The sequence below is a fragment of the Camellia sinensis genome, chromosome 15, assembly GCF_055761805.1.
Source record: "Camellia sinensis isolate YWXY chromosome 15, ASM5576180v1, whole genome shotgun sequence".
NCBI classification, from domain to species: Eukaryota; Viridiplantae; Streptophyta; class Magnoliopsida; order Ericales; family Theaceae; genus Camellia; species Camellia sinensis.
In genome coordinates, this window is record NC_138975.1 from 107,190,614 (window position 1) to 107,215,972 (window position 25,359).

The 25,359-nt window shown below is 41.4% G+C and overlaps 1 protein-coding gene across 1 annotated transcript; it reads left to right on the forward strand.

The window, feature by feature from the left end:
• The first annotated feature begins 22,319 nt into the window (after positions 1–22,319).
• LOC145813188 (uncharacterized) lies at positions 22,320–24,312 on the forward strand. The gene is made up of 3 exons (XM_082908458.1): positions 22,320–22,466; positions 23,360–23,770; positions 24,244–24,312. Exons 1-3 carry the CDS (start codon positions 22,320–22,322, stop codon positions 24,310–24,312), a joined length of 627 nt encoding a protein of 208 aa, XP_082764584.1.
• The last annotated feature ends 1,047 nt before the right edge of the window (positions 24,313–25,359 follow it).

Here is a 25,359-nt window from a genome sequence, read left to right on the forward strand (position 1 = left end):
TTGGTCACCCCTCTTAACCCACCGGCCACCGGCCTTGCTTTCTTGCCACCGGTTAAGTATATTGGCCGATCGGCACTTTATTTAGTCGGCCGGCCATGGTGTTGGTCGATCGGCCATTTTTTGTTGGCCGAACCCTGTTCATCTGCTTTATGCAGATATTTTGTACCAGCTGGCACAGACCCTATCCTCCATACATGTGTATGGAGGATTTTGAACCTTTGTTTTAGCTTCTTGAGGAAGCTTGAACCTTTTGAACCTTTATTTTAGCTTCTTGAGGAAGCTTGAACCTTTTGAACCCTTGCTCTAGCTTCTCCAAGAAGCTTGAACCTTTTGCTTTAGCTTCTCCTAGAAGCTTGAACCTTTGCTCTAGCTTCTCCAAGAAGCTTGAACCTTTTGCTCTAGCTTCTCCTAGAAGCTTGAACCTTTGCTCTGGCTTCTCCAAGAAGCTTGAACCCTCTTGTTTCTCTATAAGAGAGGGCCTCTCTCTCCTTTAGAGAGGTTGAAAAATTTGTCTAAGGCACAAGAGATATATCTTTCTCTATATCTCTATATTTTGGGTTCAAAAGAGTGAGATTCTTGGCCCCTTTGCACACCACCTCATAACCACACACCTCCACCATTCATCTAAGATTCTTGGAGAGTATTTTCAAAGGTTAAAGAGCTGGTTTTTGGTCTAAGAACCTGCAGGTTTTGCTGAGCTACAAGGGTAACTCCTTTTTCCTCTTTATTTCCCATTTTTGCACAAGATTTTAGCCTATCTTGCATGCTGTTTTGAGCTTAGTGTATAACTGATAAAAGTTCTATTTTTTCATGATTTTAATCTTTGTTTAAGATCACTTTTGTATTTGGGTTTGTTTACTCCGTCTTAGGCCTTGTTTGGCCTCATTTTTGTGCATTTTTTGTGAGCTTCGGGACCACCTTATATTGGCCTTCTCACCACTGAAATCCCTCTCCAGAGGGGCATCTCCTCTCCTTTGTTGTGGGGATGGTGTTTTGAGGTCCTAAGAAGGAGAGGGCCATTCCCTCTCATTTGTTGTCTTGTTTACTAGCATATTTGGCCTATCGAAGGAGCATATGTTTATATCATTTGAAGGCCTATTTCAGGCACTTTTTGGTGACTTTTGGGACCTACCTAGCCTCTGTCCATGGCTTGTTTGGTCCCCTTTTGTTTGCCTCTTGCGTGTGTAGAGTAATCCCTTTCATAGCTTATCAAAGTAGCACATCATTCTTGCATATATTGGCCATGTTTCAGTGGGTTTTTGGCCATCATTTGGCATGCCATGAATCTTTTTTGGCTGGTTTGGTGGCCCCTCACATGCTTCATAGGCTTGCAGTGTAAATCATGCTTACTAGCTCACATTGCATGTTGTTTTGGCCCTCTATTCTAGCACCTTTTGGCCACACTCCAAACATGTTTTGTTCATATTTTGGGCTGCCTTAGCTCTGTTTTTAGGCCTCTTGGTCGATTGGTGCTTGCCACACATGGTTGTGGTGTAATAGCCTTGCTTACCTTTGAGTTTTGGGGTCCCTTGCATGTGTTGCTTGAGGCATTTTAGTATTTTGGCATCATTGAATGTGATATTTTAGAGTTTATAGGTGTGCCATATTCTCATGTTTATCATGCCTTCAATGTGTTTGAGAGTTGTGTTTTTAAACCCCATTTGTGAGCCATTGCATGAGCTTCATTTTTGTGCACTTCAAGGCATCATCTTAGTTCATTTTGCCACTGTTTTGGGCCTGCATAGGGACTGTTTGGGGTTGGTTTGGTCATTCGAGCATCACTTTGCATACCTCTAGTGTAATGTACTTCACTAGTTTCGGTATTTGAGCTTTCCTACATGCATTGTGTGAGTCGTTTGCAAGATTTGGAACCATTTTGTATGTCATTTCAGAGCTGGAATATATGCCATTATATGCCATACTTCATCTTTTCAATGCACTAGGAGAGTTGCATCTTGTGCTATGAGTTAAAGCCCTTGCACCTTGCATGTTTGCATGTGTTTTGTTGCCTCATTTCCATCATGTTTGGCCACTGATTTTGGCATGCTTGAGAGCTACCCATGTTAGTGTAAGTCCATCTCACCACGTTGTTGCATGCTTGTTTCATTTTGCATGTTGTTGCATGCTATACATGTTCACATGTTTAGGTTGTATGCCTATTGCCTATTGGATGCTTGTGTTGCTTTGTTAAGTTCATCATGCATGTATTACATTGGTCTAAGTATACTTGCCTTTGCATGTTATTAAATGTTAGCCTATTGACATGTTGTTGCATGTTCATCCATCTTGCATACTTGTTAAGTTACATGCTTGTTTGCATGCTTGTCTTTGCATATTGTTATATGCTAGTTGCCTTATATAACATTGTTGCTTACATGCTCATGTTGCATTAGTTTGCTTGCATGCTTAGGTTGCATAGCATTGTGTGCGCATCCCTTGCCTCTTGAATCAATCATGATAGAGGTTGCGGCCCTTATGTGTTTTTGTGCATTTCATTTGATATCAAATTGCACACTTGGCGTCTTTGGACATCATGCATTGAAATGCGTGATTGGTGGCCCGAGGGTCGAGAACCAAACCTCCTTGAGTTCATAGCATGATAGGGAGGGTGGTCGTGCATACATTGTCTTGTAAATTCCTTGCCATGCACTGTCTGTCCTCTGCTGCAGCAAAAACAGAGTTCTGCAGGAACAGATGACCGGTCGGCCCTTTTCAGTGTCGGCCGGCTACCAAAGTCCAGCTGATGGCCCCACTTTTGGTCGGTGACCACTTCCTAATGGCCGGTGGTCCTATCTTTTGGCTGGTGACATCCCACAATGCTCAGGGAGTAATTCAGAGACATCTCAAGGATTTTCACAGTTCTCAGAGGTGCAGAACAGTGCAAATAGAGGCAACATGTGGCTTGGCAACGGGTTTCCGAGCGAGGCGAATCGAGCATGCATGCATTTGACCCTCTTCCCGAGGCAGCTTTACTGCTTTAATAGCTTAATTAATTTGTTAATTAATTAAGGTTTTGTAATATTTAATTAGCTAGAGTAGTTAATTATTTATTTGGTTTGTATTATTCTTTTGGCCCCTCCAAGAGAGGGCGAATTTTGTAATAAGCGTGCGTGTGTGTGATGCATGTCTTCCAACCCCACGTCTTGCTCCCTTTTACTTACTTGCTTTCAATGGTTAGTCTTAGGGCACATTTCAATTAGCATACTTATGATAGCATGTTCGCATACATTCATTCGTATTGCACGCACCGGGCTCGGCGCATCATACTAATTGCATAGTATTTCAATTCCAACTTGAATACGTGTATCGAGTTGTCGCATTTCACATGTCATTCTTAAGGTAGCCGAGCCTATCTTAGTTGCATTTTGCATGCGTTGCATTAGCCATTGCTAACATGAACTAGGATCATGCATGATTACTAACTAGTTTCTTGTTTTGGCTCGGAGTACACTGTGAGTGTTTATGTTTTAGCATCTTGCATGTATGTGAATGTTAACATGATAGCATGTTTGCCATGAGGTTAATTGCTTATGTGATATAACTGCCTGAATGCCTGTGGGTGAATGTTAACATGATAGCATGCTTGCCATGAGGCTAATTGCTTATGTGATATAACTGCCTGAATGCCTGTGGGTGAAGGTTGGATTGCTTGAATTGGAACAATTCATTGGAATCCGTGTTTTAGCCTACTTGCGAGTAGCAAACTTCAAACCATTTCCAAACAAACGGATATGCAATGCTTTGTCCCAAATTAGGCAATCTAGTCTATACTTGTTTTGCTGTGCGCATCACGTAGTAAAGATTAGCTAATTAACCGGAATAAGAACGCATGTGTTTTCAAAAAACAAGATATCATGTTTAGTAGTAGCCGATCTTTGATCGGGCGAGCGGGGGTGCTCATAGCTGACCTTCCTCAATCGTACCCAAGTTCCCGAGCCAAGGCAACTTTGGTGATGACAGACACGTGGCCTTAGGCAACAAGTCAGGATTTCCTAAATTTTCCCAAAATAAAATATTTAGGTGGCGACTTTGTATCTGGCAAAGCAGTCCATGTTTGGCACTTCTTTCTAAAAATCAATTTTTCAAAACGATTTGCTGGATTTGGACTATTTGGTGATTTATCAGTCTCGCATTGCACATTGCGGGATCAGATTAAGAACCGTGACATTTGAGTCCAAACTGTAGTAAGCCCAAATGAACACAAAGGGATTTTTCTCGGGACGTTCGGGGACGTCTACACATGGCTATCAAACACAGTGGTGGTGAAGAAAAAGAATGGTAAATGGAGGGTCTGCGTGGACTTTACCAGCCTGAACAAGGCCTGTCCCAAAGATAGTTTTCCTCTACCCAAGATTGACCAGCTGGTAGACGCCACTTCAGGGCATGGAAGGATAAGCTTCCTGGATGCCTACATGGGATACCATCAGATAGCCATACATCCCCCCAGATGAGGAGAAGACTGCGTTTATCACCCCAAAAGGTTTGTACTGCTACAGAGTGATGCCTTTTGGGTTAAAAAACGCAGGAGCAATTTACCAAAGACTGGTAACCAAGATGTTCAAACACCTGATTGGCAGAACGGTGGAAGTTTACATCGATGACATGGTCGTGAAGACCAAGGAACCTAAAGGTCATCTGGTCGACCTGAAAGCAGTCTTTGACATCCTTAAAACATATCGGCTCCAACTCAATGCAGCGAAGTGTGCATTTGGAGTGGGATCTGGTAAGTTTTTGGGATACCTGGTGACTAGAAAGGACATTGAGGCCATCCCAGATCAGATTAAGGTCATCCTAGAATTAAAGAGCCTGACGTCGGCAAAACAGGTACAGATGTTGACTGGAAGGGCCGGAGCCCTGAATAGGTTCATAAGCAGAAGCTTAGACAAGTGCAAACCTTTCTTCAACTTAGTGAAGAAAGCCACAAATTTTTTATGGACAGAAGAATGCGAGGTCGCCCTGGCCGACTTGAAGAAGTATTTGACCACAGCTCCAATTCTTTCAAATCCAGAACCTAGGGAGGAGTTGTTTTTGTACTTAGCAGTTTTAGAACACGCAGTAAGCGCAGTGGTAATCCGAGAAGAAAAAGGGGAGCAAAGGGCTGTTTACTATGTAAGTAAAACCCTGGCCGATGCAGAAACAATGTATCTACCCTTAGAGAAATTGGCACTGGCTTTAGTAATGGCTTCAAAGAAACTGAACCATTACTTCTAGGCCCATAAAATTGTGGTGTTAACTGAACACCCCTTGAAGTCCTTGCTGCAACAAGGAGACCTGACAGGAAGAATAGCCAAATGGGCAGTGGCCTTGGGACAGTATGACTTGGAGTACAGACCCAGAACAACAATCAAAGGCCAAGTTTTGGCCGATTTCATGGCCGAGTTCACACCAGAATCCGTCGCACATCGGGCTCTATTGAGCTGAAGTGAACGATGTCCAAGCAAACAGGGAGAAGCCTAGCCAAATGCAACAGAACAAAGAAAAAAGGAAAAACTCAGACCCTGCAGCATTTATATCGGCGACTCCTTTCGACTGTTTGTCGATGGGAGCTCAAACCGACAAGGAGCGGGGAAAGAAGTAGTACTAGTATCTCCAGATGGAGAGATATTGGAACAGTTCATTCGATTGGGATTCAAGGCCTCAAAAATGAAGAAGAGTATGAAGCATTGATTGCAGGACTAAAGCTGACGGTAGCAGTAGAAGCAGATGTAGTGATAGTCTTCTGTGACTCCCAGTTCATAGTCAACCAGACAACGGGCGAGTTTGCAGCCTGAGATGAAAGGATGTCAGCCTACGCAAAGGAAGTCAACAGGTTAGTGGCCTTGTTTTAGAATTGCCGACTACATCAGGTTAGCCGAGATGATAACAGTCATGCCGATGCACTGGCCAATCTGGCTAGTGCAATACAACCTGGAAAAGCAAGGACGATAATGGTCGAATACTTGTTGGGCCCGAGCATTGAACCACCGATCGCAGAGCACGAAGCAATGTGTGTGGACATGGGACCAAGCCGGATGGATGCAATCGTTGCATTCCTGAAAGAAGGAAAGTTGCCAGACGACCACAAGGAGGCACACAAGATCAGATTGAAGTCTGCAAGATTCAGTCTGACAGCGGAAAGACATCTCTACAGAAGATCCTTCACTGGACCCCTTTTGAGGTGTGTACATCCTTCACAAGTTGAAGATTTTTTATATGAAATACATGAAGGAATTTGTGGAAGCCACGCTGGGGGCAGATCACTGGCTCATAGGGCCATCACCCCAGGGGTATTGGTGGCCCTACATGTAGAGAGATGCAGAAGTATATGTGAAGAAGTGTGAAAAGTGCCAAAGGTTTGCACCTCTGATACACCAACCAGCAGCAGACCTAAACCCAGTATCCAGTCCTTGGCCGTTTGCCCAATGGGGCATGGATCTCATTGGGCAACTGGCCCAAGCAACTGGACAAAGGAAGTACCCGCTGGTAGCAACGGATTACTTCACCAAGTGGATAGAAGCTGAGCCCCTAGCCAAGATCCGAGATGTGGACGTGAAGAACTTCATATGGAGGAACATCATCACCAGATTTGAGATTCCAAAGCAATAGTTGCCGACAATGGACCACAATTTGACAGTAAGCTAATCAAGAGCTTCTGTGCAAAGTTCAAAATCAAGAATTACTTTTCTATCCCGAGTTTTCCTCAGAGCAATGGACAAGCAGAAGCATCTAACAAAGTCATTTTGGATGGGATTAAGAAGAGGTTGCAAGCAGTAAAGGGAAAATGGGTGGATGAACTGCCAAGTGTACTTTGGGCATATCGGACTATGCCGAGAAGATCAACAGGGGAATCCCCCTTTGCCATGGCCTATGGCACAGAAGCTGTCATTCCACTGGAGGTCGGCATACCAGGGATTAGAACCCAGAGAGTAGAGAACGGGACTAATAATGTACTCTTAGCCCGAGATCTGGATCTTTTAGAAGAAAGAAGGGAGAAAGTTGCAATTCAACTCGCAGCGTACCAGCAGCAGCTTGCCAGGGCTTATAATAAGAAGGTCAACCCAAGGGAATTTCAAGTCGGTGACTTGGTCTTGAGAAAATTCGTCGGCAACAAAAAGGATCCCAGAGAGGGTAAGCTTGGCCCAAATTTGGAGGGACCCTACAGAATCACTTCGGTATTGGGCAATGGGGCATATCGGCTTGAAGATAATGAGGGTAAAGAGTTGCTAAGACCCTGGAACACTTGTAATCTAAAATTTTTCTATCATTAGATTTTCCTTGTTTTTTACCGAAGTAATGAATAAAATTTTAGCTACATTTACGACTGATAAGATACTCGTCGATATTTCTAGAATACATGCATAATGAGAACCCAAGTGGAACTTAGGTTCACATTAGGGGGCAGAGAGCAGAAAAATGGTTTTAACACTTGTTGAACTTGAGAAAAGTTTACAAGTTGAAGTTAAACCGAGATTATGTTTAACACTTGTTGAAACTTAAAAAGTTTACAAGTTGAATTTAAACCGAGATCATGTTTAACACTTGTTGAAACTTAAAAAGTTTACAAGTTGAAGTTAAACCGAGATTATGTTTAACACTTGTTGAAACTTAAAAAGTTTACAAGTTGAAGTTAACCCGAAATTATGTTTAACACTTGTTGAAACTTGAGAAAAGTTTACATGTTGAAGTTAAACCGAGATGATGTTTAACACTTGTTAAAACTTGATAAAAGTTTACAAGTTGAAGTTAAACCGAGATAATGTTTAACGCTTGTCGAAACTTGAGAAAAGTTTGCAAGTTGAAGTTAAACCAAGGTTGCACACTTGTTGAAATTTGAGAAAAATTTACAAGTTAAAGCCAAAGTTGTATTAAGCTAAGTACCTGCCGATGTAAGCCGAGGTGTTTCACCCCGAGAAGGTTGCACAAGACTAAGGTGCATTTTGAAGACACAAACTTATTCTAAGTATGAAAGTCATACAAGAGCAATAAAAGAGAAGGAAAACATACAAACATTCAAAACAAAGAAGTTATATTTATAAGAAGGCACTTCGGCCATATCAAGAGCTTATATTGTTTCAAACAAAAGACAAAAGTACAGAGCACAGAAGAAAAAGAAAAACATAAAATTAAGATTCTTCAGCATCATTAACAGGCTGGGTTTGGACTTCGGAGGATTGCTGAGAAGACATCTCGGCAGCCTTCTCAGCCGCAAGCTCGGCGTCAATTTCTTGAAAGATTAGATCGAGGCTCCTTTCGGCAAGAGGTGCGTCTGATAACGGCTTCTCAGGAGTGGCATCCTTGGGGACTTCCTCACCCTCTTCATCTTGAGTCAAGTCCAGGACTTGCTCGCTCAGAGAAGGGGACCTGGTCCCAGCAGCCTCCTTTGATTTCCTCACCAAGGTCTCCTTCTCGGACTCAGATTTGTCGTCGGATTGAGTTGGAATAGGAGGGAATAAAAGATGAATGACGTCGGCGTTCCTGAGGAGCGAGTCCTCGGGGACTTCAAGCTTTTTTAGCAAAGTCATCCAACCAAAGGTAAAACCCTTGTTGCATGCTTGCTTTATTTGCTTTTCATAGTCTGTCGTGACATCGGCCACCCCCTCGTTGTACCCCTTCTGGTCGGCCTCCTTCAGCTCAGCGTCTTTGGTGGCCAAGGCATCCTGAAGTTCTTTTTAGGCTAGGGCCATCTTTTCCTCAGACTCTTTCCTCTGGGCCTCAAGAACCTTGTTAATGGCCTCAGCAGCACCTGCTTTTTCATCGGCATCGTCCTTAGCTTTGATGGCAGCCTCAGCCTGGTCTTCCAACTTCTTCATTTTTTATTGTAAGCTTTTGTTGGCCTTTTGCAGACTGACAACTTCTCTCTTCTTATCGGCCAGTTCTTTCCGGTTCTCAAAGGATTGTATTGAGAAGGAATGAGCATGCTGGATGGCCTAAAAGTGAACAAGACCAAAGTTATTAGAAAATTTTCTAAGTACAAGAAAGAAAGAAAAATGACCAAATAAAGACACTCACTTGGACAGAGTGCTGGAGCATCAGAGCATAGTTTTCATATTCACTCAACTCGGCGTTTCGGTCGACATCGCCGGGAAGAAGCAGAGCAATACTAAGGGCAACGCTGACATTAATGTCATCAACGCTGTCGCTAGTCCTAACTGGCTTATCCTCAATGTGATTTGGGGAGCCTAGGGGGAATCCTGCTTTCGAGACCCCGATGTGGTTGTAGCAGATGACCTTGGCTTCTTTGATTTTGGGGATTCGGATGGTTGGCCCTCACCTGGCCTCTTCTCGGCAGCAGATGTAGTTCTCTCGCTCGAAGCTAATTTCGAGATTGGCAAAGTATCTTCAGTATCAATTTGAGTCACCTTTGTCTTTGGCTGAGCCTTCTTGATCCTTTTTGTCTTCGGCTTTGGCTGGGTTGGCGCTGATTGGGCATCAACTGAATCAGGAATATTGACCAAAAGATTCTTTGCAACTGCTTTTTGGCGGCCCATTTCAGCAGCAAAAACTGTTCGGCGTCATCGACGGCGCTGGGATATTAGGATCAGATATGGAGTCGAAGTTGATGGCTGATCTGCTGGGTTAGAAGTTGATCCTTGATCTGGCCGAGATGTGGAGGCAACTTGAGGAGTTGTAGCGGAAGGCGGAGAAAGGATTTTCTTCTTCTTCTTGAGGACGTCGGGAAGAACTGACTTGTAAGTAAGAATGAAATTGAGTAGAAGAGGGGCCTTCCGTTTGTAAACTGGAAGATCCAGTAACTTCTTCAAGTCTTTGCTGGGAAAGAAAGACTGGCGGAAGCCCTTTGGTGACTTAGGAAGAGCTGCAAGAAAACAGACATTAGAGCGAACAAAGTATTGAAGACTTTAAGACAAACAAGTTAATATGAACACAAGGCCTTACCATTGCCCTCTACAAAAACTGTTCGAGGAAGAGGGTAAAGATGGAGGTCCTCATCTGGAGCGACCTCCCAGTTCCCCGAGGTAATGAAGTAATCGTCTCTAGCTCCCTTGTTGGAGTCTGGGAGGTCGGCTACGATTTTGTACTTTGTGGATCTCGGCTTGAGGTAGTAAACGTAGCCCGTGTCTTTTTTGAGGCCACACATGGTGTAGCAAAACTGGATATTGGCTAAGGTAACCCTAACGTTTTCTTGTTTGGCTAAGGCTATGATGCCGTTAATGACTCGGTAGGAGTTGATGGCAAGCTGCATTGGGTTCAACTTATAATAGTGAATGATCTCATGAAAAAGGCTATTGAGTGGGAGCCGAAGTCCGCACTCGATGAAAGCTACAACAGGAAGGGGCTTGGAATCAGCTGTGGGCATGATAGAGTAGTCCTCCCCAGCCAACCTCAGATGAACGTCGGCCGAGATGTCAAACTCCTGCCTAAAGTGCTCTAATTTGCTCGGGGTATCTACCCTATGCTTCCACATACCCATAACGACGGCCTGAATTAGAAGAGCTGGACCTCAGAAAAAGGGAGTTTTAAGAAAGGGTTATTAGGACTTCGGCAAAATCCTAAAGTATATGCTGGGTAAGAATTTGTGGAAATAATTTCAGTTTTTTCTAAAAATCGTGGGTTCTAAAGCAAATCCCAAACCTAGATCTATGGAAATGAAGATCAAAGGCACGAATCTGGAAAAGTCACAAGAAAACAGAAACAGGTAATGCGATTCAGAATCAAGAACAGTGAAGGATCACCAAGAAACACAAGGTAGGTGTAACAGGCCAAGAACAGTGGCGACAGTCAACAAATGTGCGAACAGTATGTATTCGAGAATGAATGAGGCAAAAACAGAATCACAGAACAAACAAGTGGTGGAAAACAAGATACAAGATGAAGCATCAAAGATATGAACAAGGTTGTAGAGGTAAAACAGTAGAGTTCAACAAAGCAAAACAAAAAATTGAAAATCGGGAAGAAAACAGTAACTCACCAAAGGAAAGAAGCCGATGTTAAGTTCGCCGAAGTCAGACGAACGGCAGCAGCGGAGAAAGATTAGCAAGAGCCTCGTCGGAGGACGATAAACAGTGGTGATATCAGAGCTTGAAAGCTTGAAACAATGGAGGATGTGGGAAAACTAGAGAGAGAGAAAGCTTCAGAAACGATGAAAAGTGAAGTGACGAAGAGAAGGGGTATTGGTTTTGTCCAAAAACGTGAAAAGGTGGCAAAAAGAAATTGATGAGCCTAGAAAAACGGATTTGTCAGACGGCGTACACAGGCGCAAGACGACTTACAAGCGCGTATGGAGTACGATCCAATAAAAGGAAGACGCATGGCTGAAACGGTTGAGTTATTTTGCATGACAGCTCATACGCGTGAAAGAGATCTTGGAATCTTTAAAACCTTAAAGAGACATGTCGGCCTATATGATGATCTCGGCTGAGGAACTTTAAACTGATGTATTGGCAGGAAGTTCTGGTATAGGTTCCATCACCTCAGAATGCCGAGGTAATAGAACCTAGGGGGCAGTTGTGGGGATATATTTTCTGAGTACCAACACGTGGCCAAGGTGACGCCGATGTGTCAGCCGAGGTGCCACGTGCCCAAGTTATGACGCCGAGGTGATCTCGGTTAGGCCGAGATTATCTCTGAAGATATCGGAATCCGAGATAAGCGGATAAGACACAAGAATCCTAGAATGATGAAGGACTTTAGCATGGATAAGGATAACACTCTTAAGAAGTTTATCTTTATCTCTTGGAGAGTCCAGGATAAGCACTGAGCAAAAAGTCCATTGAAGCTAGGCTTCTATAAGGACTAGGATTGAGTTAACTATAAAAAAAAGGCACCCCCGATAGGTCTAAGGTACGCAATTTATATTCTGAACAGTGAGTTTTGCACTATTGATTATCTTTGAGAGATATACTGACTTGATCGTCGAAGTGCCTCCGGATGGATGAACCACCGCCGGAATCTTCTCTTTCTGTTGCAGGTCAGCCAGGTGCCATCTATTCTGTCAGTGCTCTCCAGCTGAATACTGAGTTGGCATGTGGTCGGAAAATCACTCACACACTAACCACTCAAAAAGTAAATGTAATGCGAAAAGTTGCACCTTGCTTTACTAGAGATCCTCGGAAGATGCCTTAATTTATGAATATTCTTTGAGTGAACTTAACAACAACAAAGAATTATTATATCTTTTTGGCCCTTGGCATTTAAGGTGTGTGGTGGCTAGTTCCACATGTAATTATTTAGTAGTTTTGAAATATTATGTAGTATATTATTTACGTAATGTTTTAAGTCTATAGATGGAGACATGCTAACTCAATTTTGTTAAGTAGTTAAAAGACAAATTATGATTCACTTAATGTTTATTGTGATTTTTTATTTGTCGAGAGTACTGAATAAACAATGCTACGTGATATGCCGCAAGCATCTAATAATTTTTCTAATTTTACAATTAGAAGGATACATTGGTCATTTAGGTTGAAAATGGTGAAGGGCAAACTTGATATTACACAATGTGCTAATTAATTATGTATATGTGATACTAAAAATTATAAAGTCAGATAGTTTGGAATAAGTACATAGGACTTCCCTTGATAAACATATAAATTAAGCACTAAATCAAAATTTCAACAGTCGTACAATCACATTAAAAATTATATTTTGGGTTCACTAATCAAATTAGGTATAATTTAATAATGGGGTGAGTTAAGCACAACGTAGATAAATAAATAATCTAATGGGAAATTTCTGCAGAAATTCTTCGGTGGTTTACTTGTATGTTAAGTCTATATATTCTATACAAGGTGGACCAATGCACAAAAAATATATTCTAGTTCAAGTGTTGTATCTATTCAAATGTGTTTTGAATATTTGAAAATTAGTTGGTCGCAAACAATGATTGAAACTCAACGGTTAGAGTGGGAAAATCTGAAGTGTAGGTGGAATGCCGTTGGATTTCAAAATGCAGTTGGACCTGCTCTGATAAGTTTAAGGAATGCCGTTGGATTTCAAAATGCAATGCCAATGGAAAATTGAGCATTGAAAAATCTAGAAATCCCCTAGATGTTGATTTGTGATTATGTAACAATTTTAAGCAGAATATAACAATCCCAATCAAACAATCAAGACAAAGAGACAACGATTTAACGTGGAAAAAACCACAATTGGACACCTCCAACTGTGATCAAAAAACCACGGGCAACAGCCACAAGAACAATCCACTAAGAAGAATTAAAGGAATTACACAGGTATACTCTCAATTACCTAGCGAATCCACAACGCCTAATTGAACCAACCTTTATGTGCCTCTTCCAACCCGTCTTCACCTCGGAATTGTCTTTACGATGAGCCACCCCGGAATCCACCAAAGCTTCAGGCTCGAATTCTTCAGAATACACAACTGAAGAACAACACTCTCTTTTGTAGAACAAAACACAACCTTTGATGTACTCTCTTTAGAACATGAGTTGAATACTCAATAAAACATCAAAGAAAACTCCCAAAGTATCCCCAGATATAAACCCTAGAAACCAAAAAGAAGATCTGGAGAAGTTCTCCTTAAAATCTGACCCAACACGCGAATTTATAGAATCTGTCCCGCGATCTCCGCTCGAGCTCAACACAGCCCGCTCGAGCGGACTGACCAAAAAACTGCGTGCGAACAAACTGAGCTGCGCTCGAGCGTAGGAGAATCCGCTCGAGCGTAAAATCACACCTTCCAGTATTTTTACAGGCGACTGCAGAGATGCTGAGAGCTTCCAATCCCCGCTCGAGCGTCACTTTCCCCGCTCGAGCGGGAAGGCCAAAAATGGAAAAACTGGAAAAATATAACATGCTCGGACAGGCAACTTTGAATGCATTTTTGCATTTTGCTTCGGGGGCGCTGCCCCTCAACCCCGCCGTGGCGCTGCCCCGGACCCGCCAAGGGGCGCTGCCCCCTGGACCCCCGCGAGCTCGATCCCCGTCATAATCAGCGAAGTGGCAATCTTGAAAGCTAGCCTCACAAACTTCTTTGAAAAGCACAATTCGGGTTGGATTCGCATCTAAACACTCATAGTCTCACTGAAATAAAAAGTGCGAATAAAATTACAACTCAAAGGAGTTTTGTCAAACGGGATTGCCAAGAATAAAACCTAACAATAATGATATAGTACAAGTAGTTGAATTGTAGCTTCTCCAAGTTTGAACAACATTGTGAGATGATCAATTTGGCCTGAAAGTACAAAATGCATTAATTTATATATTATTTGGGTAATTCTATTTACACACTTTAGAAAATCTCAATGCACACTATCTATGTCGTTTGCATATAAATTTTCAAAAAAAAAAAAATATTTTCAAACATAAATTTATGAAAAAAAATAGTTGTTCAGACATAAATAGTTGAACGAAATGTATATATATGAACAATTCATTTTTTTTTTCATAAATTTGTGTTAGAATATCTAAATTTTGTTCAAAAATTTATATCCGAATGAACAAATGGTATGTACTAAGATTTCGTATGGTGTACAAATAGAACTTCCCATTTATTTAGGGTCAATTACATTTTTATTGTCAAAGTATGAGTTTTGTATTATTTTGGTCCCTAATATTTAAATTGTGTCAATCTGATCCCCTTATTATTTAAATTATATTTATTTCACATTTTACTTACATTTTTTCTTTCACTTTCAAAATCCCTTCCTAAATCCATGATCTAAACGTAGCCATAGTGTACCACTTCTAAAGGTGGTATAAAAATATAATAAATGTAGAATAACTCATTTGATAATTATCGAATATGTGAATGATGAACACTACAAAAAAAGTTACTTTTAGCTACTAAAATATTTGTCGTCAATTGTCTATTTTTTGGTCACCAAAGCCATTCTGCGACAAAAAACTTTGGTCACTACATTTGTCGCTGAAAACCTGTCGGGGAAGGTTTTGCCAACTAAAAAACCTTTGGTCGGCAAAAAGCAAGTCTTTAGCGACCACAATTTTGGTCGCTAATAGTCAATTATATTTCTTTAAAATCATACATTCACCGACCAATGTTTTAGTCGCCAATAATCAAGGAATCGCCGACCAAAATCTTTAGTCGCCAAAAGCTGCCAAACGGTAACCAACATTTTTAGTCACCAAAAGCTTCATCCGTGAAAAAGAAAAATTCATTGTTAAGCTTTGCATCCGCTCTTATAATGTCTCGAACCACTAACCTCCCACGCCATGAACCTTATACACCACACACTTCCCACTATGCCTCTATAACACCACATGATTATATATGTAATATATATTATTTATATAGTATATAGACCCGTATTAATATAAAAGTATATGTATAAAAATAATTAATTTTTATTGACATAATTTATGTAAAAATAAATTATTTAGTAGCAAAATAAAAATAAAAATTTAACTTTTAGTGACCAAAATATTTTTGGTCGCCGGAGAGACTTTCGCACTAAAAAAAGACCACTTTTCGCTACTAAACATATTTTTAGTCGCCAATTGTAAACTTTTTGGCTACTAAACATTTTTTAGTCGCCAAAAAACTTACTTTTGGCTACTAAAAAATGTTTTAGTCGGTAAAACCAACATAATTGGCAACCAAACTTATAATTTGTCGCCAATTGTAGACTTTTTGGCTGCTAAATTTTTTTTAGTCAGCAAAAACTGTACTTTTGGCTACCAAAAATATTTTAGTCGGTAAAACCCACATAATTGGCGACCAAAATTATAATTAGTCGCCAATTGTTGACTTTTTGGCTACTAAATTTTTTTTAGTTGGCAAAAACTATACTTTTGACTACTAAAAATGTTTTAGTCGGTAAAAGCCATATAATTGGCGACCAAACTTATTTTTAGTCGCCAATTGTAGACTTTTGGCTACTAAATTTTTTTAGTCACCAAAAAGCTTCACAATTAACTACTAATGCTTTTTTAGTCGCTGAAAGCTATACTTTCGGCGACTAAATTCTTTTTAGTCAGGAAATTTGGTCGCCGAATGTGTTTTTTCTTGTAGTGGAACCTGGTCACTAGTCAAGGCGAAACCTTGAATACCGCTGTAATAAAAATAAAAATAAAAAAAACTCAAGGATAAATAAATTAAGCATTTTTGTTTCTGCTATGTAAAAAATGGATAAAAAAGGATGACCAATCCATCTTAGGCATAGCCGTAGGAACTTCTACCTGTTGGCTGGAATTGGAAAACCGTCCGTATAAAAAAAAAAGGAATTGGAAAGCCGTACGGAAGAGGCTTTCTAATTGTTTTTACTTCACTAAATTTTTAGTTTTATATATTTTTCTGAGTCAACTACATTCTCATAATGTGACATATAGAGAAGGAACTTCCCAGCAAACTTCTTGGCATTTTCAAGTTGTAGGTTTTCTCATGTATTCCTTAGTTTCAATAGTCTTTCAAAGAAGATTGAGAGTAAACTATTAATTTAGGGACATTTTTTTTTGCCTTATTAACACACTTGCGCAGTCACCAAAATTATAGTTTTCACACTTACACTTTCATCAAAATTTTATTTTGGTCTCTCTACGTAAGACATCAATTGATTACCTTGAGAACTTATACCCATAATTACTTAAATATGTGCAAAACGAGAATCTAAAAAGAGAACTTACACCCACAATGAAACTTAACTTAATGTGTAAGGAACTAATTGTCACAATTGAAAGTAGATAATCAAAATGAAATTTTAATAAAAATATAGGAATATCAAATGTAATTAACCCAAAATTTTAAGTCCATGTTTTGAACATATGAAAAGTAGTTGGCCCCAAGCGAGTGTTTAACCTCAACGGTTGGGAATGGAAAATTTGAAATGTGATGTAGCCTATATGGTATTATGGACCTTCTCTGATCAGCTCAAGGAATGCCGTTCGATTTCAAAATGCAACGTTGACACTGAACATAAATCTAAAAAGAGAAATGCTACATCCCCTAATTGAAGTCCCCCGATTCCATCCCAAATGACGTTACTAAGATCCATGCGAAGTGGTCCCGCACTTCTTTTTCTTTCATCTTTAACTCCCTAATCATTTTTTCATCCAAAAATAGCTGAATTGAAACTCCGCCAAGTGGGATTGAGACAACATAATAATATGAATGCTTTGTTTGTCGTGTGGATTTGATAAAAAAATAAAAAATAAATAAAAAAAAAGAAGTTGCTTAGTGACAAATATTAAGGTTGTAAATGAGTCGAAATGAATTGATTGGTAAATTGTTAAAGCTTGATTTAAAAAACTTAAAAAATTTTGAACGGTTAATTACACTTTTCATTTTTATAATTTCATTCAAATTTTACTTTAGTTTCTGTAATTTTAAATTAAACAATTTGGTTCCTACACTTTAAGTGTACTTTCCATGTGGTCATTTTTTTCAAATTTGAGGTTAAAATTAATAATTTTGATGCTTGTCAATTTTTTAAGTTGTACGCATAGACAAACAGATATTTAGATGAAAAGACCAAATAGAAACTGGACTTAAAGTATGGAAATCAAATTGAAACAGTAGAGACTAAAGTAAATTTTGAATCAAAATATAAAGATAAAAAGTGTAATTAACCAAATTTTAAATCATGTTCAAACTTCAAAAAATTATTGCATACTGAAAGGAGCTTCCACCAATATCACAAATGCATATGTTTTTCTATTGTCTCTCATATAACCAACATAAATGTAATGGATTCTGTGGCAACATTTTTTGAATGACAGCACATGGCCGAGGTGACGCCGGAGTGTCAACCGAGGTGCCACGTGGCTTAGTCCTGACACCGAGGTGATCTCAGCTAGGCCGAGGTTGTCTGCGGAGATGTCGGAATCCGAGATGAACATATAAGGGACAAGAGTCTTAGAACAGGGGACGATCTCAGTCTGGATAAAGATAAAGCTTTTAGGGAGTTTATCACTATCCAGTTAAGAGTCCAAGATGAGCATTGAGCCTAAGTCCACAAAAGCTAGGCTTCTAAAAGGATTAGGTCAATGCTAGCTATAAAAGAAGGGCACCCATGTGGGTCTCAGGAATGTGTAAGATTCTAAGAGTAATAAGCTTCTTCTTGTGAGTTTAAACACAATTTGCTATCTTTGAGAGATACAGATTATTGATTTGATCGTCGGAGTACCCCTGGGTGGACGAACCACTGCCGGATTATCGTCTTCTTGTTACAGGTTGTTGGGCTTAATCTATCCTGCCGATGCTCTCCAGTTGAGTTCCCTGTTTAGTTGTGTGGTCAAAAGTCAACACTCACAATTTGGCGCTATCTATGGAAACGTAAGGAGAATAGATGGCCAACGACAGGTAAAAAGAGAAGACTGGGGACAATATCCCTAGTAGGAGTGGTAAACATGGCGATCCTAATATGGAGGAGGAAAACCCTAATGAAGGATCACGGGACCAGAATCTCGGGAAGAAGGATGTCGGCCAAGAGGGAAACCCATCGAAGAAAGCAGGCCAAGACGAGTACTACAACGAAAGCGACCTCCAGGTATAGAAAGATAGATGCTTGAGGAGGGACAGCGAGATGAAGGGAATGGCAAACAAGTTGGCAGACCTACAATCGGTTGTCAACTTCATGAAGCAGAACAACGTCAAGCAACCACCGTTTCCATTAAAGGACATGCCGATTCCAGCGGCCAAGAACGATGCCCAGAAATAGGGGTAGAAAGCAGTCCCGGTAGTCTCTCAGTATGACAAGGTGAAGAAATGATCACATCGGCCTTCACGGGACGCCAGACGAGCAGAGTGAATGAAAAAGGAGTCTCAGAGGACGCCTCGTACCAAAGGAACTTATGTCAAGGAGCATCAGCATGTTCAAGGGAAGGAACTTTGTTTTAACACAATGAATGAAGAGAAATCCAAGATGACTCATAACGACACAGGGAGCAGCACACCAAAAAGATTGAAATCCGTTGACAACCGAGCTCCTGGTTGGACTAAGGAGAATTTGAGGGACTACCTCCAGAGGAAGCAGCAAAATGCCGAGGTCACATCTCCGGTCAAGCCGAGAACGCCGTTCTCAATGGAGTTGGATAAGTTTGAGGTCATAAAAAGGTTCCATATACTGAGGTTCCAGATATATGCCGATAAGTCCAATCCAAACTTTCATGTCGGCTTATATTTGAATTCAATGGCACTGTATACTGGGAACGAACAGTTGCTTTACAAGGTGTTCCCCTTATTCTTTGGAGAAATCGCATCAAATTGGTTTTACAAGTTGCCGAAAGGAACTGTGAAGAGTTGGAAAGGCCTGGCCAAGATGTTTGTGACCAGATTTGTTACAAACAAATTTCAGCCATTGAGGGTAGACTCCCTGATGGCTTTGAAAATTGGCAAGGGTGAGAGCCTCAGGGTATACGCCAAAAGGTATTATGAGATGTTCAACCGAATACCAGGATGCAACCAGGAATTGGCGGTCGTGTCTTTTAAGAATGGCCTGGAGGATGATTGCATGCTTCGGAAGTCGTTGGCAAAGACTGTACCAAAAAGTATGGAGGAGCTCATGGCAAGGATCGATAAATATGCTAGAGCAAAAGAGGATACGCCAGGGACGAAGGCGCCAAAGCAGGAGAAGAGAAATGGCTCGCTGAAGCGAGGCCGAGGTAATACAAGCTTTAACAGACAGGAAACAAGGCTGAACGGCTCACCGAAGCGAGGCCGAGGTAATACAAGCTTTAACAGACAGGAAACAAGGCTGCGAGCCGCATAGGTAGTCACCACGGTGTTCAGGATCCCAATTCATAAAGTTCTAGAAAGGATCAAGAACTAGCCGTATTATAGAGCGCCGGAGAAAATTCCTGGCAAATTTATGGGAAGAAGTCTTGGGAAGCATTGTGCTTACCACAATGAAGATGGGCACTTGACTCAGGGGTGCAGGGCCCAGAAAACGCACTTAGAGGACCTGGTCAGACAGGGTCACTTGAGGGACCTAGTAGATGAGGCCAAAATGAAAGAAGAACATGCGAGACTGCCCCAAGCACCGATAGCGCCATCTCCACCACAACCACAGCAAGCAGATGGACCTCGGGTGATCAATGTGATTCACTCGAGGGTCAATGAAAACGAGGTACATGGGGAGACTCAAAGGGTGAAGCACTTACAACATGTCTATCAGGTCCAGCAAAAGAGACCTAGAACAGACGAATGCCAGGGACCAATGGTGTCCTTTACTGAAGCAGACCTAGACATGGTGTAGCATCCACACAACGATGCTCTAGTAGTAACCCTCAAGATTGAAGAATGCCAGGTAAGGCGCATTCTAATTGACCAAGACAGCTCTTGTGACATCATGTATATCAGATGTTACAAGGAGCTCAGCCTTCACCGAGATGATTTAGAGCAGTCCAACAACCCAATGGTCAGGTTCAATGAAACGCCGACATAGCCCCTGGGAGCAATAAATTTAGAGGTGCAGGCAGGCACCAAGAAGATAAGCACAGAGTTCACAGTAATTGACATCCCATCCCCTTACAATGTTATCTTAGGGAGGCCATGGTTGCACACAATGAGGGTTGTTCCCTCAATATTGCACCAGCTGTTGCGGTTCCCAATGGAGCATGGAATTGAGGAGGTCAGAGGGGATCAGGTGCAAGCAAAGAATTGCTCCGTGGCAGCAATGAAATTCACCTGCAACATATGAGAGGAAGAAACAATAGAAATTGAGGACGAGGACATGGAGGTCCTGGATGATGTCAACAAAGAGCCAGCAGACAAAAGTGAGAAAGCCTTAAAGAAAATTCTAGTCCAACGAGGGGATGAAGAATGCTTCTTCCTTCTCGGCTCAGGCTTGGCCGAGGAAGAAGAAAGGGAGTTAGAGATTCTTGTGAGCAAACATAGAGGTGTTTCCCTGGACGCCATACGAGATGCCTGGTATTGATCCCGAGGTCACTTGCCATAGACTAAATGTAGACAGGTCGGATAAACCTGTCATTCAGTGAGCAAGGAGGCCGACATTGGTTCATGTAAAGGCAGTAGAGGAGGAAGTGGACAAATTGTTGGAGGCTAAAGCCATTCGGGAGGTAAACTACCCAACTTGGTTATCAAACACAGTTGTTGTGAAAAAGAAAAATGGGAAGTGGAGGGTCTGCGTGGACTTCACCAGCCTGAATAAGGCTTGTCCCAAAGACAGTTTCCCACTGTCCAAGATTGATCAATTAGTAGATGCCACTTCAGGGCATGGAAGGATGAGCTTCCTAGATGCTTAAAAGAGATATCACCAGATAGCGATGTATCCCTTTGATGAGGAGAAGACTGCATTTATTACCCTGAAAGGGCTGTATTGCTACAGAGTGATGCCTTTTGGGTTGAAAAATGCAGGAGCAACCTACCAGAGATTAGTGACCAAGATGTTCAGATATCTGATTGGCAAAACAGTGGAAGTGTACATTGATGACATGGTCGTGAAGACCAAAGAACCTGAGAATTACCTAGCCGACTTAAAGACAGTTTTTCACATCTTGAGGACATATCGGCTCCGACTCAATTCTTCGAAATACGCATTTGAAGTCAGGTCTGGTAAGTTCTTGGGATATTTGGTTACCTGAAAGGGCATCGAAGCAAGCCCAGATCAAATCAAGGCCATCCTTGACTTGAAAAGCCCGACATCAGCTAAACAAGTGCAGATGTTGATTGGAAGGGCCGCAGCCCTGAACAGGTTTATAAGCAGAAGTTCGGATAAGTGTAAACCATTTTTTAGTTTGTTAAAGAAGGCCATAGATTTTTTATGGACGGAAGAGTGCGAAGTCGTCTTGACCGACTTGAAAAAGTACTTGACAACAGCTGCAGTTCTTTCAAATCCAGTACCCGGAGAGGAACTATTTTTATACTTGGTAGTTTTAGAGCACGCAGTGAATGCAGTGGTAATCAAAGAAGAGAAAGAAGAACAAAGGGCAGTATACTATGTGAGTAAAACTCTAGCAAGCACAAAGATCAGGTACTTACCCTTGGAAAAATTGAAACTAGCCCTGGTAATGGCTTTGAAGAAACTGAATCACTACTTCCAAGCCTACAAGATTATGGTATTGACTGAGCATCTTTTGAAATCCCTATTGCAGCAAAGAGATCTGACAGGTAGAGTAGCCAGATGGACAGTGGTGTTGGGCTAATATGACCTGGAATTTAGGCACAGAACAGCAATTAAAGGCTAGGTGCTCGACTTTGTCACCGAGTTCACACCTGGTGCCATCCCACATCGGGCTCCGGTGAGCCGCGGTTTAAGGTGACCAGGAGAGCAGGAAGAAACCCAACTAAGGCCAAAGAACCCCACTCAAGCAAAACAAAAGAAAGAAGAAAAACCAAAACCTGCGACATCTACATTGGTGACTCCTTCCGCCTGTTTGTTGATGGAACTTCAAACCATCGAGGAGTAGAGGCAGGAGTAGTGTTAGTATCACCAGATGGGCGAATGTTAAAACAGTCTATTCGATTGGGGTTCAAGGCTTCAAACAATAAAGTAGAGTATGAGGCACTAATCGCAGGGTTGAAGTTAGCAGCAACAATGGAAACCGATGAAGTGGTAGTCTTTTGTGACTCCCAACTTATTGTGAATCAGGCAATATGTGAGTACACAGCTCGAGATGAAAGAATGATAGCCTATGTCAAAGAAGTTGTTAGACTGCTAGCCTTGTTCCAGGATTGCCGACTACAGTAAGTTAGCCTAGATGATAACAGTCATGCCGATGCCTTGGCTAACCTGGCTAGTGCAATGAAATCAGGGAAGGTAAGGACAATAATGGTTGATTATTTGTCAAGCCCAAGCATGGAACCACTAATCACCGAATATGAAGCAATGTGTGTGGAGATGGGCCCAAGTTCGATAGATGCAATAATAATGTTCCTTAGGGATGGCAAGCTGCCAAATGATCGAAAAGAGGCATAAAAGACCAGGTTGAAATCGGCCAGGTTCAACCTAACAGCAAATGGTCATCTCTATAGGAGATCCTTCACTAGTCCCCTATTGAGATGTGTGCATCTTACCCAAGTTAAAAACTTCTTGTATGAAATACATGAAGGAGTATGTGGAAGTCATGCTGGAGGCAGATCACTTGCTCATAGGGCCATTACTCAGGGGTACTGGTGGCCCTGCATGTAAACGGATGCTGAAGCCTACATCAGAAAATGCGAGAGGTGTCAAAGGTTTGCACCTTTGATACATCAACCAGCAACAGATTTGAACCCAATGTCCTGCCCTTGGTCATTTGCCCAGTGGGGCATTGACCTTGTTGGACAACTGCCTCAAGCAACTGGGCAAAGGAAGTTTCTGCCGGTAGTAACCGATTACTTCACAAAGTGGGTAAAAGCTGAACCCCTTCCAAAGATTTGAGACATTGATGGAAGAACTTCATATTGAAGAATATCATCACCAGGTTTGGGATCCCAAGGGCAATAATAGCGGATAATGGTACACAGTTTGACAGTAAGCTAATCAAAAGCTTCTGTGCAAAGTACAAAATCAAGAACTACTACTCCACTCCAAGTTTCCTTCAAAGCAATGGTCAGGCAGAGGCATCCAATAAAACTATTTTGGATGGGATCAAGAAGAGGCTAGAAGTAGCAAAAGGGAAGTGGGTGGAAGAGTTGCCTAATGTGCTTTGGGCATATTGGACTACGCCGAGAAGATCAACTGGAGAGTCTCCTTTTGCCATGCCTTATGACACTGAAGCAGTTATCCCACTAGAAGTCAGCATCCCTAGGATCAAAACCCAGGCAATAGAGAATGGGACTAATGAGGCATTCCTGGCTCGAGATCTGAACCTACTGGAGGAGAAAAGAGAAAGAGCAGCAATTCGGCTGGGGGTATACCAGCAACAACTTGCTAGGGCTTACAACAAGAAGGTCAACCGAAGAGAGTTTAAGGTTAAGGACCTCGTCCTAAGAAAGGTCGTCGGCAACAAGAAGGATCCCAAGGAGGGAAAACTTGGCCCAAATTGGGAGGGGCCTTATAGAATCATCTCGGTCGCCAACAATGGGGCATACCGGCTTGAAGACAGTGATGGCAAAGAGTTGCCAAGACCCTGGAACACTTACAACTTGAAGTTTTTTTTTATCATTAGTCTTTTGTCTTTCAAAACTTTATGTCATAATTTTATTAGCCGAAGCTATAATAAAATGCTAGTTTGATTTTAATGATTTTGATATTTGTGCAATAGGACTGACCAGTCCTATGATGATGTTTCCGAATGAAATATAACAAACAACTTAGACTTGTTATATGGCAGAGTTGAATTATACTTGCATATAATAAAGTTGAACTAAGTTGGCGATGTTTTTGAATGAAGCTGTAGACACCCTATTTTTGACGGCCCTTTAAGACTTTGATGATCTTACAGGTACATCCGATGGCGATTCTGATTGCTCACCAAACGCTCAAAGTCCGTTGCAGAACGCCACAGGTTTGAGTTTTCCAAACCCTGCATCCTTTTGCCTCATCTTGGGACCATGCTTAGGTCTTTTCAAAATAGGGTTGGTGATGGCCTGCCAGCCATTGTTGAAGGCTGCCGGCCATGGATTTTGGCATGCCGGCCATCAATGAAGCCTTACCGGCTATCACTGATGGTCAGCCGGCCAGCAGTGTTCCAGCAGATATTTTGTGATATTTTGTGCCAATTGTTTGCACAGATTGATGCATCCTCAAACACGTATGTGACTGGATCTTTAAGAGGGAAATTGGTATTTTTGATATATAGAACCACTCTCTTGCATGTTTGGGGATTGGAAAATTTTGAAGACAAAAATTCTCTCTCTCTAGAATTTCCTCTCTCTCTTGTTATTTTGTGCCTTAAAGTCTAGTCTCTCTACACTTTCGCACATCAACCCTAAACCAAACACTCTCACCTTGGAGCTGAGGTCTCTTGGAGCTTCGTTTGAGCTTTAAAAGAAGGTTTAAGCTTGGATTGTTGCTTAATTTGTGCTCTTGCTTCAAGAGGTAGAACACTAGTCTGGTTAGCTTGCTTTTGTTATTTGTTTTGCCATCCTTTTGTATTGTTTTTGGCTGGTTTTCAACTATAAAAAACTCTGTTTTTGAGGCTTAAAATGATGGTTTGAAGCTATCTTTTGTTAAAGGGGCAGTTCACCATTCTTGTTACTTAATTGTCTAAGCCTTTGCACCTTTTTTCTCATATTCGAATCAAACTTTTTTTGGCCTTTTAACCACTGAATTTCAGAGGTTTTTTAGTGGTGGAAAACATGTTTTGAAGTCCAAAATTGAAGGGGTTAGCCTCCCCTCCTTGTGCCTTGTTTGCATACCTAGTTAGCTTTGTATGTTAGCATGTTTTTCTAGCCTAACTTAGTTTTAGTCTAGCATGTTTTTGCCTCTGTTTTGACCTGCTTTAGCTTTGTTTTGGGCTGTTTGGGTCATTTGAGCTTTGTTTTGTATGGTTGTGGTGCAATTCCCTTTACTAGCTTAGTGTTTTTAGGCTTTAAACATCATTTGTGTGTCTTGGTTG